This window comes from Microchirus variegatus (assembly GCF_963457635.1).
Source record: "Microchirus variegatus genome assembly, chromosome: 13".
In the NCBI taxonomy this organism is placed as follows: domain Eukaryota; kingdom Metazoa; phylum Chordata; class Actinopteri; order Pleuronectiformes; family Soleidae; genus Microchirus; species Microchirus variegatus.
Window position 1 is genome coordinate 24,073,254 of NC_139814.1, and position 17,820 is coordinate 24,091,073.

Below are 17,820 nucleotides of genomic sequence, written 5' to 3' on the forward strand. Positions count from 1 at the left end.
TATAGACCTACAACACAGTTGAAGGCTATAAAGACTATAATAGATTACTTCTCACTAATTCCCATGTTCCCTCAGGGTCGTGCTGTACCGTACGAGTGTATGTGCAACCGTGTGATTGATTGAAGCGCACACGCTGCGAGCTACAGAGCAGGTTCACTGTGTAAACCTGCAGCAGTCACACCAGATGGATGCTTTGACACTAATGACTGTCACTTTTAGAGTGGAGGTATGTGGAGGCCTCGGTCTACTCCAAGGGTTAAAGTTAGGTCTTGAACACGCTGTAAAAAATGTCAGGCTTCACGGTCACATTTTTTCAAAACTTGTTCTTTCTGAGTTGTACATTTTGAGATGTCAGTGGTGGACCTCCTCAGGGTTAAGGTTGTTTCCCTGCTCCAACACACCTGTTTCAAACAGTCAGCTCGTCATGAAGCTCTTCAGAAGTAACGACCCATTTATTTGAATCAGGTGTGTTGAAGCAGGGAACCTTGTTTAAACATGCAGGGCAGTGGGTCACCAGGACCAGGATTGAGAAACACTGACCTATAGCCCGTAAACATGTCACCTTTACTGTCTGGGGATTATGATTTGTCATTTGTTTGTTTATCTAATCTATGACTTGTTCTGAATCCTGTATTATTTGACCCAGTTTTTCATGTTGTCCCCCTTTACGACCGAGCATCAAGTCACTTGGAAAAAAACGCACACTTGTGGTTTCGATGACATTTTCAGTCATAGTTATCATAATTATGAGATACCAAGTCATTGTTATGAGATACTAAGTCATTGTTATGATATAATAAGTCATTATTATGAGATACCAAGTCATTGTTATGAGATACCAAGTCATTATTATGAGATACTAAGTCATTGTTATGAGATAAGTCATTATTATGAGATACTAAGTCATTATTATGAGATACTAAGTCATTATTATGAGATACTAAGTCATTATTACGAGATACCAAGTCATTATTATGAGATAGTAAGTCATTATTACGAGATACCAAGTCATTATTATGAGATAGTAAGTCATTGTTATGAGATAAGTCATTATTATGAGATACTAAGTCATTATTACGAGATACCAAGTCATTATTATGAGATACTAAGTCATTATTACGAGATACCAAGTCATTATTATGAGATACTAAGTCATTATAATGAGATGTTGACTCAAATTTATGAGATACTAAGTCAGAAATGGCTTTGCGACTTTATTCTCGTAATATTATGACTTTATTATCATACTATCACTTTTTTTCTCATAAAATTATGACTTTTTTGAATATTACGATTTTATTCTCGGAATATTACAACTTTATTATCGGAATATTGCGACTTTCATATAAAATTTGGACTTTTTTCTCTTAATATGACTTTCTTCTCATAATATGATGACTTTATTCTCGACAAAATAAATATATTTTTTCTCTTATTTATGACACACGTGCAAAAAAAAAAGGTGCAATTTTGTAAACTTATAACGAGATAAATGTTTCCAACTTGTAAAAAACAACATGTAACGAAGGTCATTTTTTACAGTGTGAACAGGGCGGAGCGGAGAGAGAGAGTTCCTTCAGAGTGTGTGTGTGTCAGAGAGAGAGAGAGAGAGGGAGAGAGAGAGAGAGAGAGAGAGAGAGAGAGAGAGAGAGAGAGAGAGAGGTGTCAGCTGGTCGGAAAGTGCAGGGTGAGACCAGTGCGCGTGTGTGTTTGGACGTGTCCAAGTGTGAGTGCGCGTCTGTGTGTGTGTGCGTGCGTGCATGACGCGTGTGTGTGTGTGTGTGTGAGTGTATGTGCGCGAGGAAAGCACTTCGGGGTGGGGGTGGGGGGACAAGGTGAAGACAACAGAGCCGCGGACCGGACGGACGGACGGAGTGAGTGAGTGTTTTTGGGGGGAGGTGTGAGCTGAGCAGTCCAGTCGAAGTGCACCGGTGTCCTGCGCTCTCAGTCCCGGGACACGGTTCCTCCTCAGCCGCATGTCCTGTCCTCTCATTACCGTAAGCAGCACTTTGGTGATTTGTTTTTGTGAGCTGCTGCATGTGCTCACACACTCACTATCAGTGTGTGTGTGTGTGTGTGTGTGTCTGCAACACTAAGTCTTTATCTACTTATTACTTTTTTTTTTAAAGTAATTTTTATTTATTCATTTGTCTTGATGCACACGTGTCCAACTGCTGCAGGACACAGGGACAGATGCCATTGTTTACATTATTGTGGACATTGCTCTCTGGGGACACTTGTTTATTTTTAAACAGTGCAGATGATGATGATGATGATGGACAGACTGACATCAGCTTGTCCTTATGCTCCTCTGGTGTCAAACATCTCATCTCTGTGTGTGTGTGTGTGTGTGTGTGTGTGTGTGTGTGTGTGTGTGTGTGTGTGTGTGTGTGTGTGTTGCTTTTCTTATCAGGACCACGAGTCCTCATGGAGACCTAAAACCTGGTTGTAGTGAGGCGAACGCTGCACGGTTCAGATTTGAAGTGAGGTTCGGTTGAGATTAGGGTTCACTGTCAAACGTGTGTGTGTGTGTGTGTGTGTGTTTGTGAGGACCAACTTTAAAGGGCTTTTTTTTGATGGTTCTTTGTAAGGGGTTTTGAAATGACTTAAAATATGTGAAAGAGGACACATTTTGGATCATCTTCACAATGTAGTATGTTATTTTCTTAAGGATAAAGACATGCTTGTTAAGTGTTAGGTTAAAGGTTAGGGTTTAGGCATCGGTTTGTGGTGGTTTTGGTTAAAGTAAAGGGGGTTATGGGAATGTATTCTGTAGTCTTGAGTGTCCAGACTAAGATAGCTGTCCAAGACTGTGTTGTGTGTGTGTGTGTGTGTGTGTGTGTGTGTGTGTGTGTGTGTGTGTGTGTGTGTGTGTGTGTGTGTGTGTGTTGATAGCCTCCTGTCATAAAGCTCCCATTAGTCGCTGCTCAATGTTCTGCTTCCTTCCTGATGCACGAAAAAGAACACAGGTCTGTTTAGGATCAGATATCATCAAGAGCATTTGTATGTCTATGTGGCCGGGAATGGCAGAGGAAAGGCTCTGGTGTACTTCATGCACACAGCACAGTGCAGCCCAGATTTTGGAATTGTAAATTGCAAATAGCATGTTGGTTGCACGTGGACAACGCATGCAAACTTTTGCCCCACCACTAGGTGGAGTATTTAGCTGTTTCGACAACAGAAGTAGTCGCCAAGGACAGTCACCCGAGCCAAGACCTGGCAACCCTCGAACCGTTCCGACACCGTGACACCAATCGTGAGCCGCTCGAACAGACCTGTCCGAGGATGCTGTGTAGCATCGTTCTCATTCCCCGCGTCCAGACTTGTAGCGCCACCCGATGGTGAAGCGGGAGACTACAGGACCCCGACGCGCAGGGGCATACCAGGGTCTGCCGTATGCGATGCACGTGGTGTGCTCGAAAGTATACCACAGGTTCGCGGGGGCTAGGCTGACCGTCCTTGACGACGACTTCTTATGTCGTCAAAATGGTTTTTGAGCGGGGCTGAATGCTCCACCTAGTGGTGAAGCGCAAGCTCGGTTCGCGCGCGCGTGCTGTCCACACATTACTCCAACGTGTGATTCCGAAATCTGGGCTGTGCTGTGTGTGGAAGTACACCAGACCTCCTTAATCGAAGCCTCGTCCGTTTGCTCGGAAAACGCAGGTCTCGGTTTGCTTCAAGCTAACCCAAATGCAGGAAGCGGACTACAATGCAGGGCATTGTGGGTAAACGCAACCAAAACATACAACATTTTTGTTACTTTTTCCACTGTGGACAAGTTTTAATCTGTGAAATTCTGCAGGAATAATAATAATAATATTTTTTTTAAAAAGCACTCTCTTGATGATCTGAGCCCTTTTGTGCTGGTGAAGAAGTAGGAGTGGGCGACGTGTGCACACCACACACACACATACACACAATCTCTCTCACACACACACACACACACACAATCACACACACACATGTGGCATTATTAAGTTGCTCCCTGCTCCATTTAATTCTCCAGATCTCCCCGTATGACCAGTAAAGCTGAATTACTCCCTTTCTCTGCAGGAGGAACCACAAATGTCAGCAAATGTCAAGCACTTGGAGATTTGGCTTTGCTTTTCAGGCTTATTAGACGCGCACACACACACACACACACACACACACACACACACACACACACACACACACACACACACACACACACACACACACACACACACACACACACACACACACACACACACACACACACACACACACACACACACACACACACACACGATCTGGCCCGCTCGCCCTTTTGCCCAGTGCTTTGATTGGTGCACGCACACACACACGCACACATAAGCCAATGCAAGAACATGTGAGATATAAAACTGGTCACTGTAGGACGAGAGAGAGAGAAAAAAGAGAAAGTGTGCAATTACCAGCAGCAGAGAGGCTGTCTTTCACTGCACACACACACACAAACACACACACACACACACACTTAAACACACACTCTCAGTCAGCAGAACAACCTAAAGATAGCACAACCCCAGTGGAAACAGTAATTATTGGGGTGAAAAGAGAGGGGGAGGAGGAGGAGGAGGAGGAGGAGGAGGAGGACGAGATATTGTTTGAACCATCTGATATGTGTTATATAATGACCTGTGCAATGGAGACACTGAGGGGGGGGGGGGTGGGGGGGGTTGGGGGGGAGAGAAAGAAAGCAGCATAGTCAAGGAGTGAGGGGAGTTATTTAGTGAAAGAGACGCAGATCCCAGATCTGTAGCTGCAGACAGAATCCATGTTCACAAACCATGTCTTTATTTATCTTGGAGCAGAGAAAAGCTGCTGATTATTTTGTGATGATGAAGAAATCAACAAGGCCCACGGTGAGGATTCTAGAAACTGGACTTCTAAGAAAAGAAAGAGATGACATAATAACACCCCCCCCCCCACACACACACACACACACACACTCCCCATTTATCTCCATGTTGTAGTGTTTTTGGAAGGAGTCGTAGGGTGTTAGCTGCAAATACTTTTGTTACACTCTAGAGGGCAACTCGCATCAAAACGCTCTCTTTATTCAATAACGCGGGGGGGGGGGGGGAGAAGAAGGGGTGACACGCAATACAGGGCTGCAGTTTGTGCATCACACACACACACACGGACCCCCCCCCCGCTTACTCAGAGCAGATAATGCTGCACAGTGCACTGGAAGTTGCCGACTCCTATTTCATGTTGTGTAAGAAAGCCTCTCCTCTCTCCTCCCCCGCTCCCTCTCTCCCTCTCCCTCTCCCTCCCTCTCTCTCTCCGTCTTTTCACTTTCACCCTTTCACCCTCTCCATCAGTCTGCAGGTGGAGAGCGGTCATGTGGTCATGTGTGCAGTGTGAGCCTCGCCGAGGGTTTCTCATGTCGTCTTTAAGCCCCAGGCTTTGTTTGGGGACTGACTTTTGTGTGTGTGTGTGTGTGTGTGTGTGTGTGTGTGTGTGTGTGTGTGTGTGTGTTGTGCACAATAGCCTGTGTTTACACACGTCCATCCGTGCATGCACATTCATTTACATATATGCAGACTTTTTGTTTTCTCCTTTAAGATAGTGTTGGATCTAGGGGGAGGGGGGGTTGTCTTTTAGGGACCGTCCACACAGAAACGGGTTGGGACAAAAATCTCTACTACTGTCAATAAAAAGTAACTATTAAAGTCAGCGTGAAAAGACGCTAGCTATCACTAGAACACGTCCTGTCTTTAGAGCTTTTGAAAGTGTTGACTCAAAACAAAGCCTATTTTTTACTTGAATTCACCAAACAGATCAGTGATTGTTGCACATCCACAGCTCCTTCTTGTTCCGTTATCATCTTCTCTGTTTTAGGCGTAACGTTCTGCGTCTCATTCCTTCTTGTGCAGGGTGCTGCTGGTGAGACCCGTCAATCCCCCACAGAGGGAACACTGAAGGAACACCATGGCCTTAGCGGGATGTCCTGACTACTTCTTACGGCATCCAAACTATCAGGTAAATATAACCCGTGCTCGTCACTCACAGACGCCAGAATATGATGCGATACACCACCGTTTAAATTTGCATATTAACGGAAAAGTTTTTTGGTTTTTTTCATTCCGCACATCAAGACTTGTCATAGCAGGAAAGTGCAGGTGTAACTTCTAACTTTCATTGAGCTCCTGCATTTGCACCTGTCCGATGAATCAAATGTTAATAATCCTTGATAATCCATGTATCTGAATGCTTTTTAATAGCTTTTTCGGGCGTCGCAATTTGTAGACGGTCCCTAATGACTGCACGTAGAGATCAATCTAGTTTCTCAAGCTATAAAGACGTCTCTTTTTGATTGAGCTTGTTGTATACGTTGCTATGATTATTGATCGCGGAAGTTCGAACCTGCAAACATCTTTTTAACTTTACCTAAATCGCAACTTTCGGGTCACGTAGCGTTAGCGTTAGAGGGAAAAAATTCAAACGGGACGAAGCGGGAAATGTTAGCCGTGACTTTTGACAACTCACCTGCTAACTTACTCTCTGTTTTAGGTACACTTGTTTCACTGCTATCTAATGGTTGCTTCTTCGTTGTTTTTGTGACTATTAACCCTATACTGCCCCCTCACGATTTCAGGTGGTATTGCTCCGTTTTCGTCCGTCTCCGTAAGCGAGTATTCTTTCTGTTTTTGGTTTGTTAGTCAATAAGTAATGCTTGGTTTTGGCTAAAAAAGTGAATTTGCAGAGTGTTTGCATCTGTATGATCTGTATCATCGTGACTGCTAAGTCAAAAATGTCGAATTTGTTCAGCTTCAAGTTGCGCGATTATCTTTCTCCTTGGAAAGGGTTTGTGCTTTGGTTGGGAAAGACTGTCGTTTGAGGAAAGTGCACTTATCCAAACCTTCCTCTGGCTTTTGTGAGTCCGCTCGCTTCAAAGTTGAATGACTCCCAGTCGAGTGAGGTGAAATATGGCATCTGTGCAACACAACAGAGCCACTTCCCACTGTCCAACTCCTGCAGAATGAGCCCTTTGTTTTCCCCACTTGGATTTTTTCTCCTGCTCTCTCCCAACCCTCCGCTAACCTAAAGAATTTGGCCCAAAGAGCACAGTGGAAGTCTATAAATAGAGCCCTAAAACAAACAACAATAACAAGCTGTGGGGCTTTGTTGTGTGCGACACAGGCCTGAAAAGCATGGGGCTGAATGTGTGACGTCTTGGACGGGGACTGATGGGACGACGGAGGTGACGTAGCCTCAGCTGCCTTATCCCTCTTAGTGGAATCTAGAAAAATGCAGCTCCCCGCGAACCCAAACCGTGGGACCGCTGAGCCCCCGTTGAACTGACATTAAGTTGGACCGGCTCATGTTAGCTTCCAGGATTCAAGGTTTTTTTTTTTTTTTTTTTGCTCCAGTAAGAGCGCAGTGAATAGTGAATAGAAAACAACATTCCTCCACCCTGAATTGAAAGAAAAAAAACAGTTTGATGGTTAGAGGGGAAGAAGCGGGTTACAACATTACTGCTGCTGCTGTGTTTGTGTTTGTTATGTAAGGGTTGCCAGTTGACATGACACAGCATGGTCCACACACACACACACACACACACATCCTAAGTGTCTGTGTGAGCAGAGACAGTGGGTTTAGTGTATAGATAAGGAGCAATTGAGTCCTTCTTTTTTTTTTCTTGCATGCTTACATAACGCTATACATAACATGGGGCATATTTGGAAATCTGGGCAGGATTCCAGTCTCGTCTCCAAAGTGAGTGCGTACGTGCGGGTATCCCGATCTTAGTGAAAACTATTCCTCTTCCTCTTTGTGTACTGCACGAGTTTGTGTTTGTAAATTGACGTAGAGTCTGGTTTCCATGAGGACATCGCATTCACTTACATTCATTTCCTGGCGATTTACTCCATGATATTTTGAGTTCTTCTGCCCCTTTTTCCAAGATAACTTTCACTTTCGATACCTAGCGTTATTATGATTCAACAGTTTAGGAATTACGGTACTGAGAAGCTGGTGAACCTCGTCTGTGATTGGACGGTCATTCCACAGAAGTCCCCAGGGACTACCGTAATGACAAGTATATGTGCGCAAGGCTCTATTTCTCTGCTTTCCTGTATCCGTCTTCCATCTGGTATACTTTTTCTGCTGTTCCTGGACACCTCGCCACTCCATCCATCCATCCATTATCTACCGCTTTATCCTCCACCAGTTCGCCAGTGGGCCACATATAGAGACAAACAATTCACCTAATCCCCATATCGCATGTTTTTGGACTGTGGGAGGAAGCCGGAGAACCCGGAGAAAACCCACGCACACACGGGGAGAACATGCAAACTCCTTGCAGAAAGGCCCTTGTTCCGAAGTTGTCCCAAACGGGGCTCGGGGTTCCTGGGTCTTCTTGCTGCAAAGGCAAGAGTGCTAACCACTACACCAACCATGGGCCCCCTCGCCACTCCATAGTGTGTTTGAATTTTCTTGATATCACAAACGGTCTAGGAGCTACGGCAACGAGAAGTTAGTGTAAGACAGGAATGGTCACTAAAGGGTTAACCGTAACTACTGCTGGCCTAAAGCCCAATTTATACTCCTGCGTAAAGTGCTCTACGTCGCCGGAGAGCCTCTGCTTCGTCTCCAGCTGCACAAAATATTGTGTCCGTCACTCCGTCAAGGGACAAACGGAGACGGCAAGGGCTGTGATTGGTCCTCAGGACAAGCCGAGCTAACGCTGCTCTGTGCCGGCTCACAGTGCGCACCGAGCGTCCACAGAGGCGGAGCTGATCACCGCCGACAACGTCGCTGCCAAACTATAAATACGTCATATCTTAATACACAAAACCACATATTTAGACTCTGAATGGCTAATTTCTCGCCCAAAATGATCGTAAAACTGCGTTCCGGGACACAGAATAGTGAGAAACGGCCACTGTTTCAATGTTAACGACAGTCTTTTGCTCATTCTGTAGCCAGAAGCTCAACAACCCTGCATTACGCCGTTGTAGAAATATAATGTGGCCTTAACTCTAACTCTCATCCTAACCGTGCAACACTTAAAATGTAATCATTTATGTTATGGGGGGGGGGGGGGGGGGACTCGCTTTTTGTCCCCATAAGGGAGACAAACGGGGAATCGGGATCTCGTAAACCGTAAGGTCGCTGGTTCAAATGCCGGGAAAGCGGGCCTCTGAGCGATTCGTCATGACTCCCTTGGCGCAGATAAGTGCGGCCCTGCTGCTCCTGCTTGTGTGTGTGTTCACTTTAGTGTGTAAAAAGGATGGGTTAAATCAATGCAGAGGCAACTAATAACAAATACCTCATTCATGAGTAATACCTGGAACACGCACACACACACACACTGACTCAAAAGCTCAGCTGAGAAATGACTTAAACCCTCCAGAATAATCCAGTTTTTGTTGTGCCAGCAAATCCTGAAAACGTAAGTTTTTTTGCGTCAGAGAACATAAAACCGTCGCCTGTTCTTTCCGTTCCCGTACGAGTCAAAGGTCGCTCGCTCTGCGGAGATGGGCCCTCGCTTGTGCTTTCGAGGAAGCGTGGCCTTTGATGCGTTCAAAAAGAAAGTATGACAACATGCTGTAGGCGATTCAGTGAAGGGGGAGGAGGGGGGATAGTTTCGCAAGAGTGAGCTGAACATGTTAGAATGATTGAAACGACACATTGAAGATTTCCTCGAAAAACACTTGACTCACGCTTCCAAAAACTCTCACATTATTGGATGAAGGAAGCAGAAATCGAAACGTCTTGTTTTAGAGCCGATTCATTCTGGGAGTCACCTTAAATTTTATTTTCAAAGACTATCAGTTGCTATGAAGTGAATATCGCTAGTTAGTTCACCAAGATAAGCACTAGGTGGCACCAAAATCTACCAAGGAGTGGAAGAATCTTGTGGCGTTTCCTCATCAGTCCACACTCGGGATGGGGCAGATCCGATCCAGTATCGGTATCGGGTTCCGATACGCACGTAATTCACGGATCGGAAAATTTACGATCAAACTGTAGAGATATCTGTGCTTTCAGATTGTCTGCTGAAATGTCTCCACAAGTGATTCCCTGACTGCTCCGCTAGCTGGCTGCAAAAAGTGGAATGGATTCCCTGAACGGAGGCGTGACTCAATGAGACGCGATGTAATGACGCGCGCCCGTTCAGGGAATCCATTCCACAGTTTACAGCCAGCTAGCAGGCGAGCATTGTATAGCATCCGCCCGCAGTATATAAAGTTAGATGGATCTCACTTGTGCGTTCTCGTAGTATTTAGGTTTATGACAGAAAGTTGCTAGTTTTTAAAAATAAAAAAAAGTCGTACATATCATACTTGTCTGTATAAAGGACAAAATAGTATAAATAATGATGATAATAATAAGCAAACCGATCATCCATATCGGAATAGAATTCGTAGATGTCTCCACAAATTATTCCCCGACTGCTCTGCTAGCTGGCTGCAAAAAGTGGAATGAGAAACGGCGATCTGTGCATCCCTCGTCCACACATTCCTCCTCAAACACACTCCATCCACAGTTTATGCATTTTTTTTCCAGTATAGCCAAGTGGAAACCGTACCACGAGGGAAAGGTACCGAAAAAATGGAACGGGTCGGTTATTCCTATTGGAAACGCAAAAAAGTAACAACCGACGCCTGGTTGTTACATATTAAAACTGCCAAGGTTTCGTTTCTGTGACCCAAGTTTATGAAAACAATAAATCCACCAAACGACAGCGTACACATCGTTATTAAAACGACTACAGCTAGCCTCCATAACGACAAGCAAGAAAGCCTCTCTCTTCGAGCACCGTGCCGCCCCTATAACCCCTGGACGAGCATATCAAGAATGTCGTTTACGACAATTGGCAGCTCAGCAGATTGTGCAAAGCAGGCCACATCTGGAAAATACGTTTACTGAGAAACCGAGGCCTTTTTTTCAGGAAAGGGAGTCGTGACTTTGCAAAATTTGGATTTCTTGTCGTTAACCTCCTCGTCGAAGTGAGAGGACACGTCTCACAATCTCTTCAGCGCAGAGAAGAGTCAGAGAAAGTGCATTGTGGGGAGTTCACTCAGTGTTTTTTTTTTTTTATGAGGAGTGTCGTAGCTGTTAAAGTTGACTCTTTTACTGCACTAGTTCTGCAGAGGGGAGGTGATTCTCCCTCTGTTTACTTGTAGCTATATATTAACAGTGCTGCTACTGATACGAGGAACTAGGACACTGTCCCGCACTGTTCACAATTATATGTTCATGACATAACTGCCGAGTGAGTTTTCGCACACGTTATAGTTAGCGCCAGAGCATTGCAGTTAAGTGTGTTTGCAGAATTGTGTTCACATTTCTCAGGCACACAGTCGTCTAACATGTCTGCCGTCTGAACGGCCGTCTCACATGTATGTGTCATGTTAAACAGTGGGCAGCCTGATGCTAGGTGCTGGAGGTCAGCAGAGCAGTGTCTGTCATGGCACTGTCATGGCACTACACAACTTTCACGGTCGTACACGCTAACCAAGTTGTTTTAGCACATTTTACTTACAACAACTAAAGCCAACTGAACACATCAAACTCTCACGGGAATGACCGTTTAAAGAGTAAACAAACATCGGCATTGCTGTTTTGATATTCCTGCTACCTCCTGACGTCTTGTGATGCTACTTCTTGTGACGCTACTTCCTGTCGTCTTCTGGCGCTACTTCCTGATGTGTTGTAGCACTACTTCCTGACGTGTTCTGGCGCTACTTCTTGACGTCTTGTGTTGCTACTTCTTGACGTTTTCCGATGCTATTTCCTGTCATCTTCTGACACTACTTCTCGCCATCTTCTGACGCTACTTCTTGACATCTTGTGGCGCTACTTCCTGTCGTCTTCTGACGCTACTTCCTGACGACTTCTGACGCTACTTCCTGACGTCTTCTGACACGCTACTTCCTGACGTCTTCTGACACGCTACTTCCTGACGTCTTCTGACACGCTACTTCCTGACGTCTTCTCACGCTACTTCTTGATGTCTTCTGTTGTTACTTCCTCTTGTCTTCTGACGCTACTTCCTGACGTCTTCTGGCACTACATCCATTCTAAGTGAATGAGCAGAGTTTTGTTTCACACCTCCACCCTTTACGTATGAGTCGGCTATAAGAGAACATTTTGGATCCGCACCACTTCAACATCTGTTATATTCTGTTCCTGCCAGCAGCTGGGTTCGCTTAGCATTGGCATAAGGACCTTTTTGGGAGAGGGGGCACTCAGCCGTGGTCTGTGAAACAGAGCAGCATCTCTTAAGCCTGATAATAAACACTTGATCTTGTTTGTTTAATCTGTGCTAAAAACGAGATGATTTAAAACGACAATTTGGAGTTTTAATGAAACTGGACTACACCTTGGCTCGGAGCGCTTGGTTGCCTCACTGTTTTCACACACACACACACACACACACACACACACACACACACACACACACACACACACACACACACACACACACACACACACACACACACACACACACACACACACACACACACACACACACACACACACACACACACACACACAGCCTTGCGCGTCTGTCACAGGATGAGTAACGTATATGATGTATATGAGATTGGAGAGTTGAGAAGATTAGTTTTTGTATCTCGGCTCGTTGGCTCCAGCTGAAGCTTGCAGACTTTTGCTGTCAGCCCACAGCCCTGCAGGCAAGTTGCCTTCCTTAGAAAGCTTTTGGCTGCTTCTCAGAGCTCTAAATCTTACTCTGGGCATTTATGGATGTTTTCAAAATGAGTCTGTGTGTGTGTGTATGTGTGTGCGCGCACATGTGTGCACGCACGTACGCGCACAACAGGACCTCTGACCACGAGCAGTTCCTGGAAGCAATGCTTCCGCGTTCCTCTTTTTCCTGGAAAAGGGAACATTGAAAATGTTTGGCTCGTTTCCCTCCCTTTCTCCTCAGCTGCAGCTCTCTTGCCTCCAGGCTGCTTTAAATTAGACAATGTGTGAGGAACTTGGCAGCGAGTGCGTGTCTCGAGACGTGAGATTCAAAAAGTGTGCCAGAGCTTGTAGGTTTTATGCCTCTGAAATTGATTTATACACAAAGACGTATATGGATAAACAATATAAGCACACGGGGGGTGGGGGTGGGGTTTGAAAGTGTATAGCTGAGTAATAAAGAGAGGGGGAAAGGTCAGTGCCACAGGGTCAAAAGGTCACTGTTCTCTGAAGCTGATGTTCCTGGAGAGTGAGCACACATATTCACCCTCTGTCTGACCTTCTGAACCCTGTGAAAATGATATGCTGTCTAATTCCATTGCATGTTTTTTGGTTGTTTTTTTTTGACAGGAAAGCATGGAGCGCACGTCCTCTCGTCGGCCTGAGGAGCTGATTGTTCCAGGCTTCCAGCATTCAGCCAATCAGAATCTGCCACATCACCATGGTAACGCCTCACTTTTCCTATATATGAAAATAAGATTTGATTAGACTTAATGTGCTCATGTGGCACAGATCTGTGCCACAGGTACAACCTTAGTAAATTGCTGTGGGAATAATTCACAACTCCTTATATGGACATCCTGGGGGAGTGTGTCTGTGTGTGTTTATAGGTCAGATATTCAGTCGGTACAAAATGCATTTATGTGTTGTTGAGTCAAAAATCGTGATTCATTTTATATATGTAAAAACGGGAGTAGCGATAATTGTGTAAAAGTCACAAAATCGACCGTTTTTATTTTATTTTTGTGTAAAAAAAAAACGAGTGAACTTTGAAACTTTGACATATTTCCAAATTTCACAAATTCAATCCAATTTAACCCTAGAACACTATCGCTCAAATTCAAAACACCATCACTAACGCCGGGTTATTTTTACCCAAGATAATAAATACACCCAATAAAAAGTACTTGTCATCAAAATATATCAAAACATGACAATACATGACAAATTTGAGTAGTGTTCTTTTATTTTAAACTGTGTCATGTCTAACAAAATGAAAGAAAAGCATCACGAGGGGACCATATAAAAATGCTCCAAAATTACAAAATTTAAAAAAAAAAATTAAAAATAATGAAGATAAAAACTTGGTTTTCATGAAAATCACAAATTTATTTGCTCGGGTGAAAACCACCCAGGTGTGTCTTTTATAGTGGGAAAGCTGAAAAAAGGATATAAAACACCCAGTAATGCAATAAAGCAGCCTAAATGTTCTGTGTTCTCCTAGCACGCACGTCTTATTAACAGCTAACTTGTTAATAACGAGGTCAAATATTATATTGGACTGGTATCTTTATTGGTAGAAGTTCAAGGTTTAAATATTGGTAACAAATCAAAGTAGGTACGAGCCGTCACTATGAAGAAATATGCTCATTGATCCTTAATCTCTTCATCTACTCATTGTGTACCTTTAATAATTCTATCCGTATACAAAATGAGTTTACTGGATCTCTCTATCTATCTATCACAGTCACAGCCTTCACTGCAGGCTCTGCTCTCCAGATGGAGAGGATAAAGACAAGTGCTAAAGTGTTTTACCCCCTCTTTTAGCACTGCTCAGCACTTTTCTTCACCGCTCCTCCCCCCCTCCTCCCATTACACGTACACATACATTAGTCTCCAATACATTCCCAGAAAGCCCTTCAGCCGTCGTGGAAAATCTTGGGAATTCTTTTTGGACAATTGCCAAACCCAGAGGAGAGGTTGTAAATTCAACCCTCAACCTCTCGCTCTCTCTAGGTTTAGTCGTTTAGTGCCTGCTCTTGGTTATGTGTCGGTCATGCTCATGTGACAGTTTTGTAAATAGTACTTCACGTGTACAGGGTGAGTGGATGTACTGTAGGTCACTCGGTGGAGTTTATAGTAAGTAGGCCATAGGGCTGCGGGGGGGGGGGGGGGGGGCAGGTGTGCAGATATGCAGGTCCAGACTCGCTGCAGCAAACCAAGGTTGATGAGAGAAGGTGTGTCACTTTAAAGCTAGGGATGGGGCCGATCCGATCCAGTATTGGTATCAGGTTCCAATACTAGTGACATGAAAGAAAAAAAAAAACGATGAACATTTTTTTTTTTTTAAATATCGAGTTTCAAAGTCGAGATCTCGAGTTTCCCCAAAAAATATTTTTTTTTCATAAAATATGAAAAAAAATATCTTTTTTTTCATAAAATATGAAAAAAAAAATCAGAAAATATAAAAAAAAAAAATAATTCATCGTTTCAAAGTCGAGTTTCCAAAAAATTATGAAAAAAAAAAAAATCAAAATTTTTCTCATATTTTTTAGAAACTGATGATTTCTATTTTTGTTCTGCATTAAAAAAAAATTATTTTTTTTTTTCAAATTTTTTCGGGAAACTCGAGATCTCGACTTTGAAACTCAAGATTTTAATTATTTTTTTCATGTCATTTTGGGGTCTCCGTACGATACAGACATAATTCACGGATCAAAATTTTTCGATCTAATCCGATCCGTCTGGGCTTTATCGTTGTCTGCTGAAATGTCTCCACAAGTGATTCCCTGAGCTGCCTGCAAAAAGTGGAATGGATTTCCTGAACAGAGGCGTGTCTCAATGATACGCGGAGTAATAATGCGCGCCCGTTCAGGAAATCCATTCCACAGTTTACAGCCAGCTAGCAGGCGAGCATTATATAGCATCCGCTATAGTTTTGCCGAGTTCAGTGTTGTCTTGTTTCCACAATTAACCAATAAACCCAAGATCATGAAGCATCAATATCAGCTGATTTTGATATCAAAACATTGGTTCCAAAAAAACCAGGAAAGGAAGAGCGAAGAATGAAGAGGAACAAAAGGAAACAAACTCTTCTCCTAACACCACAGTTCAACGCTATGACTTTATTTCTCTCAAGTGGAAACAACTCTCCTTGCACTGATATGACTTTCTTTACCTATCCTCATAAAAACGCTCCGATTGTGCAGCAATTTCAAATGGTAATGGAAAAAGCAATAACTGTGGCAGAACCCGACGAGTCAGGCCAAGAAAAGAAATTGCGTTCCCTAATCATACATAACTCACAGGCTCCACCAAAATTCAACAACAATTTGATGACACTAACAGCTTCGAGGTTTTTAACACGGAGACACACGGCTTCACAAAATGTTAGTGTACTGTGTGGAGTTCTCCAAATATTTAGCTAAGCTATGTGCTTAACATAAATCATCATAAAACTTTAGGTAAACACGCGAGAGGAAGATTATACAGCGGGAGGTGTGTGGTTTTAAAAATGGGCCATCATATAGTTATATAAGCACAAGTCTGTTGAAGGTTTTTTCAGTGCAGCCACCGATCATTAACAACCGGCACTTTTCGGAAAAAAAAAGAAACGTTCAGCGAACAAAGCAGGAGGCAAAGCTAACGGCACGTCAGGTTCAGGTAAACTAACCTTCACTTTGTTTTCTTAGTTATAGGTTGACGTTTTCCCAGGCTTAACGTTCCCTGAAGGTTCCTCCATGAGGTTCTCCTGAGGTTGATCTGGAAACTTTTCATTTTCATTATTATTTCATTATTATCAGTGCTGTCAAACGTTAACGCGTCAACGGCGTTTAACGGCGTCAACGTTAACGCACGACGCGTTTCGGAAAAGACGCCTCTAAAGTAACATACGCAGTACACAGGTACGCTGGTTATTTGTAGCGCTGCTCTTTCCCTTTCATAAACACACCGCTCCAGTTCCACTGTAGGCGCGCTAACCGGCGCTAAAAGGAGCTAATGCAGCTAATGGGGGGTCGTACCTATGTTCCCCGGGTCCTATGTTCCCCGTTTTTCCCAAAAAAGGTCCTATGTTCCCCACTTTGTGGAAGCCTGGGTGTGGAGCTCCAGGGTAAAGGGTTAGGGTTAGGTTAGGGTAAGGGTAAGGGTCCTATGTTCCCCGGTCACATACAAAGCGGGGAACATAGGACCCAGGGAACATAGATAGGGTCCCGCTAATGGAGCTAACTGGTAAATGGTGCCTGGACTCCGGTGTCGCGGCACGTAAACGAAAAAATTACTTCATACGCGTCTATTTACGGCGAGTTGTCATAGAAACGAGTCATGCTGTAACGCGCGTTAACGTATATATGTACAATCCATATGTACACAATTGTCTGTAAAAAGTAAGATATAACCTTACATTTCGGCAGCATTCGGCAACATTCCTACGCTGCACACAGGAAGTGATTTGTTTCACGTCAAGGCAGACGGAGTCGACAGCAACGCTGCGCTAGTAAAGCGAGGCGGCTGCAAACAGATCGGAGTAAAGATACGATGCCATACCGGGGAAATTCTGACGCCCAAGTTTCCCCCTCATTTATTTGAACAGCGCCACCATGAGGAGACGTGAAGTAGCGACACCCGGCGAGTGAAAATGGCAGGGGCCGTTTACTTTAGAGCGCCTTAATTTGTTAAATAAAATATCAATATTTACCGTGGCGTATCGATAGGATTATCGCAAAGAAGGACGATGATATATCACCAAATTGATATTTTGACCGAACCCTGGAATTAAACCCAAGAAAATAAAGATAATAGCGTTTTTAAGCGTTGCCGTGGCGTATCGATTATCGTATTGCGAGGTTTTAGAAGTGAAGTTAGGATACATTCTGAAGAGCCAGCAAATGTCCTTTGCCACATTATCTGGATTTTTTGAATAGCCCGGATCTGGGAGTTATGGTAATGAGAAGTGTGCAATGCAATAATTGTTTTGAGAGTCCAATATTACTTATTCACCTTTAGCCACGCACGTTTGCTCGAGTTGTCTTTAGAAATCACCAGTTTCACTCTCACAAAAACAAAAACATGGGCTTCCCACAATGAAAACAACTAAAACATAATTCAAACGCAGGATACTTTGAGTACTGTGCAAAAAGTGAGTTTTTTTTCATG

The 17,820-nt window shown here is 43.8% G+C and overlaps 1 protein-coding gene across 1 annotated transcript in view; it reads left to right on the plus strand.

The window, feature by feature from the left end:
- The first annotated feature begins 1,831 nt into the window (after positions 1–1,831).
- The window catches only part of LOC310935366 (growth factor receptor-bound protein 10-like), a 46,107-nt gene continuing 30,118 nt past the window's right edge, over positions 1,832–17,820 (plus strand). The window contains exons 1-3 of the mRNA XM_083899249.1: positions 1,832–1,997; positions 5,883–5,988; positions 13,297–13,390. Coding sequence (XP_083755375.1) covers positions 5,938–5,988; positions 13,297–13,390 — 145 coding nt within the window. The 5' untranslated portion in view covers positions 1,832–1,997; positions 5,883–5,937. The remainder of the gene's footprint in view (positions 1,998–5,882; positions 5,989–13,296; positions 13,391–17,820) is intronic.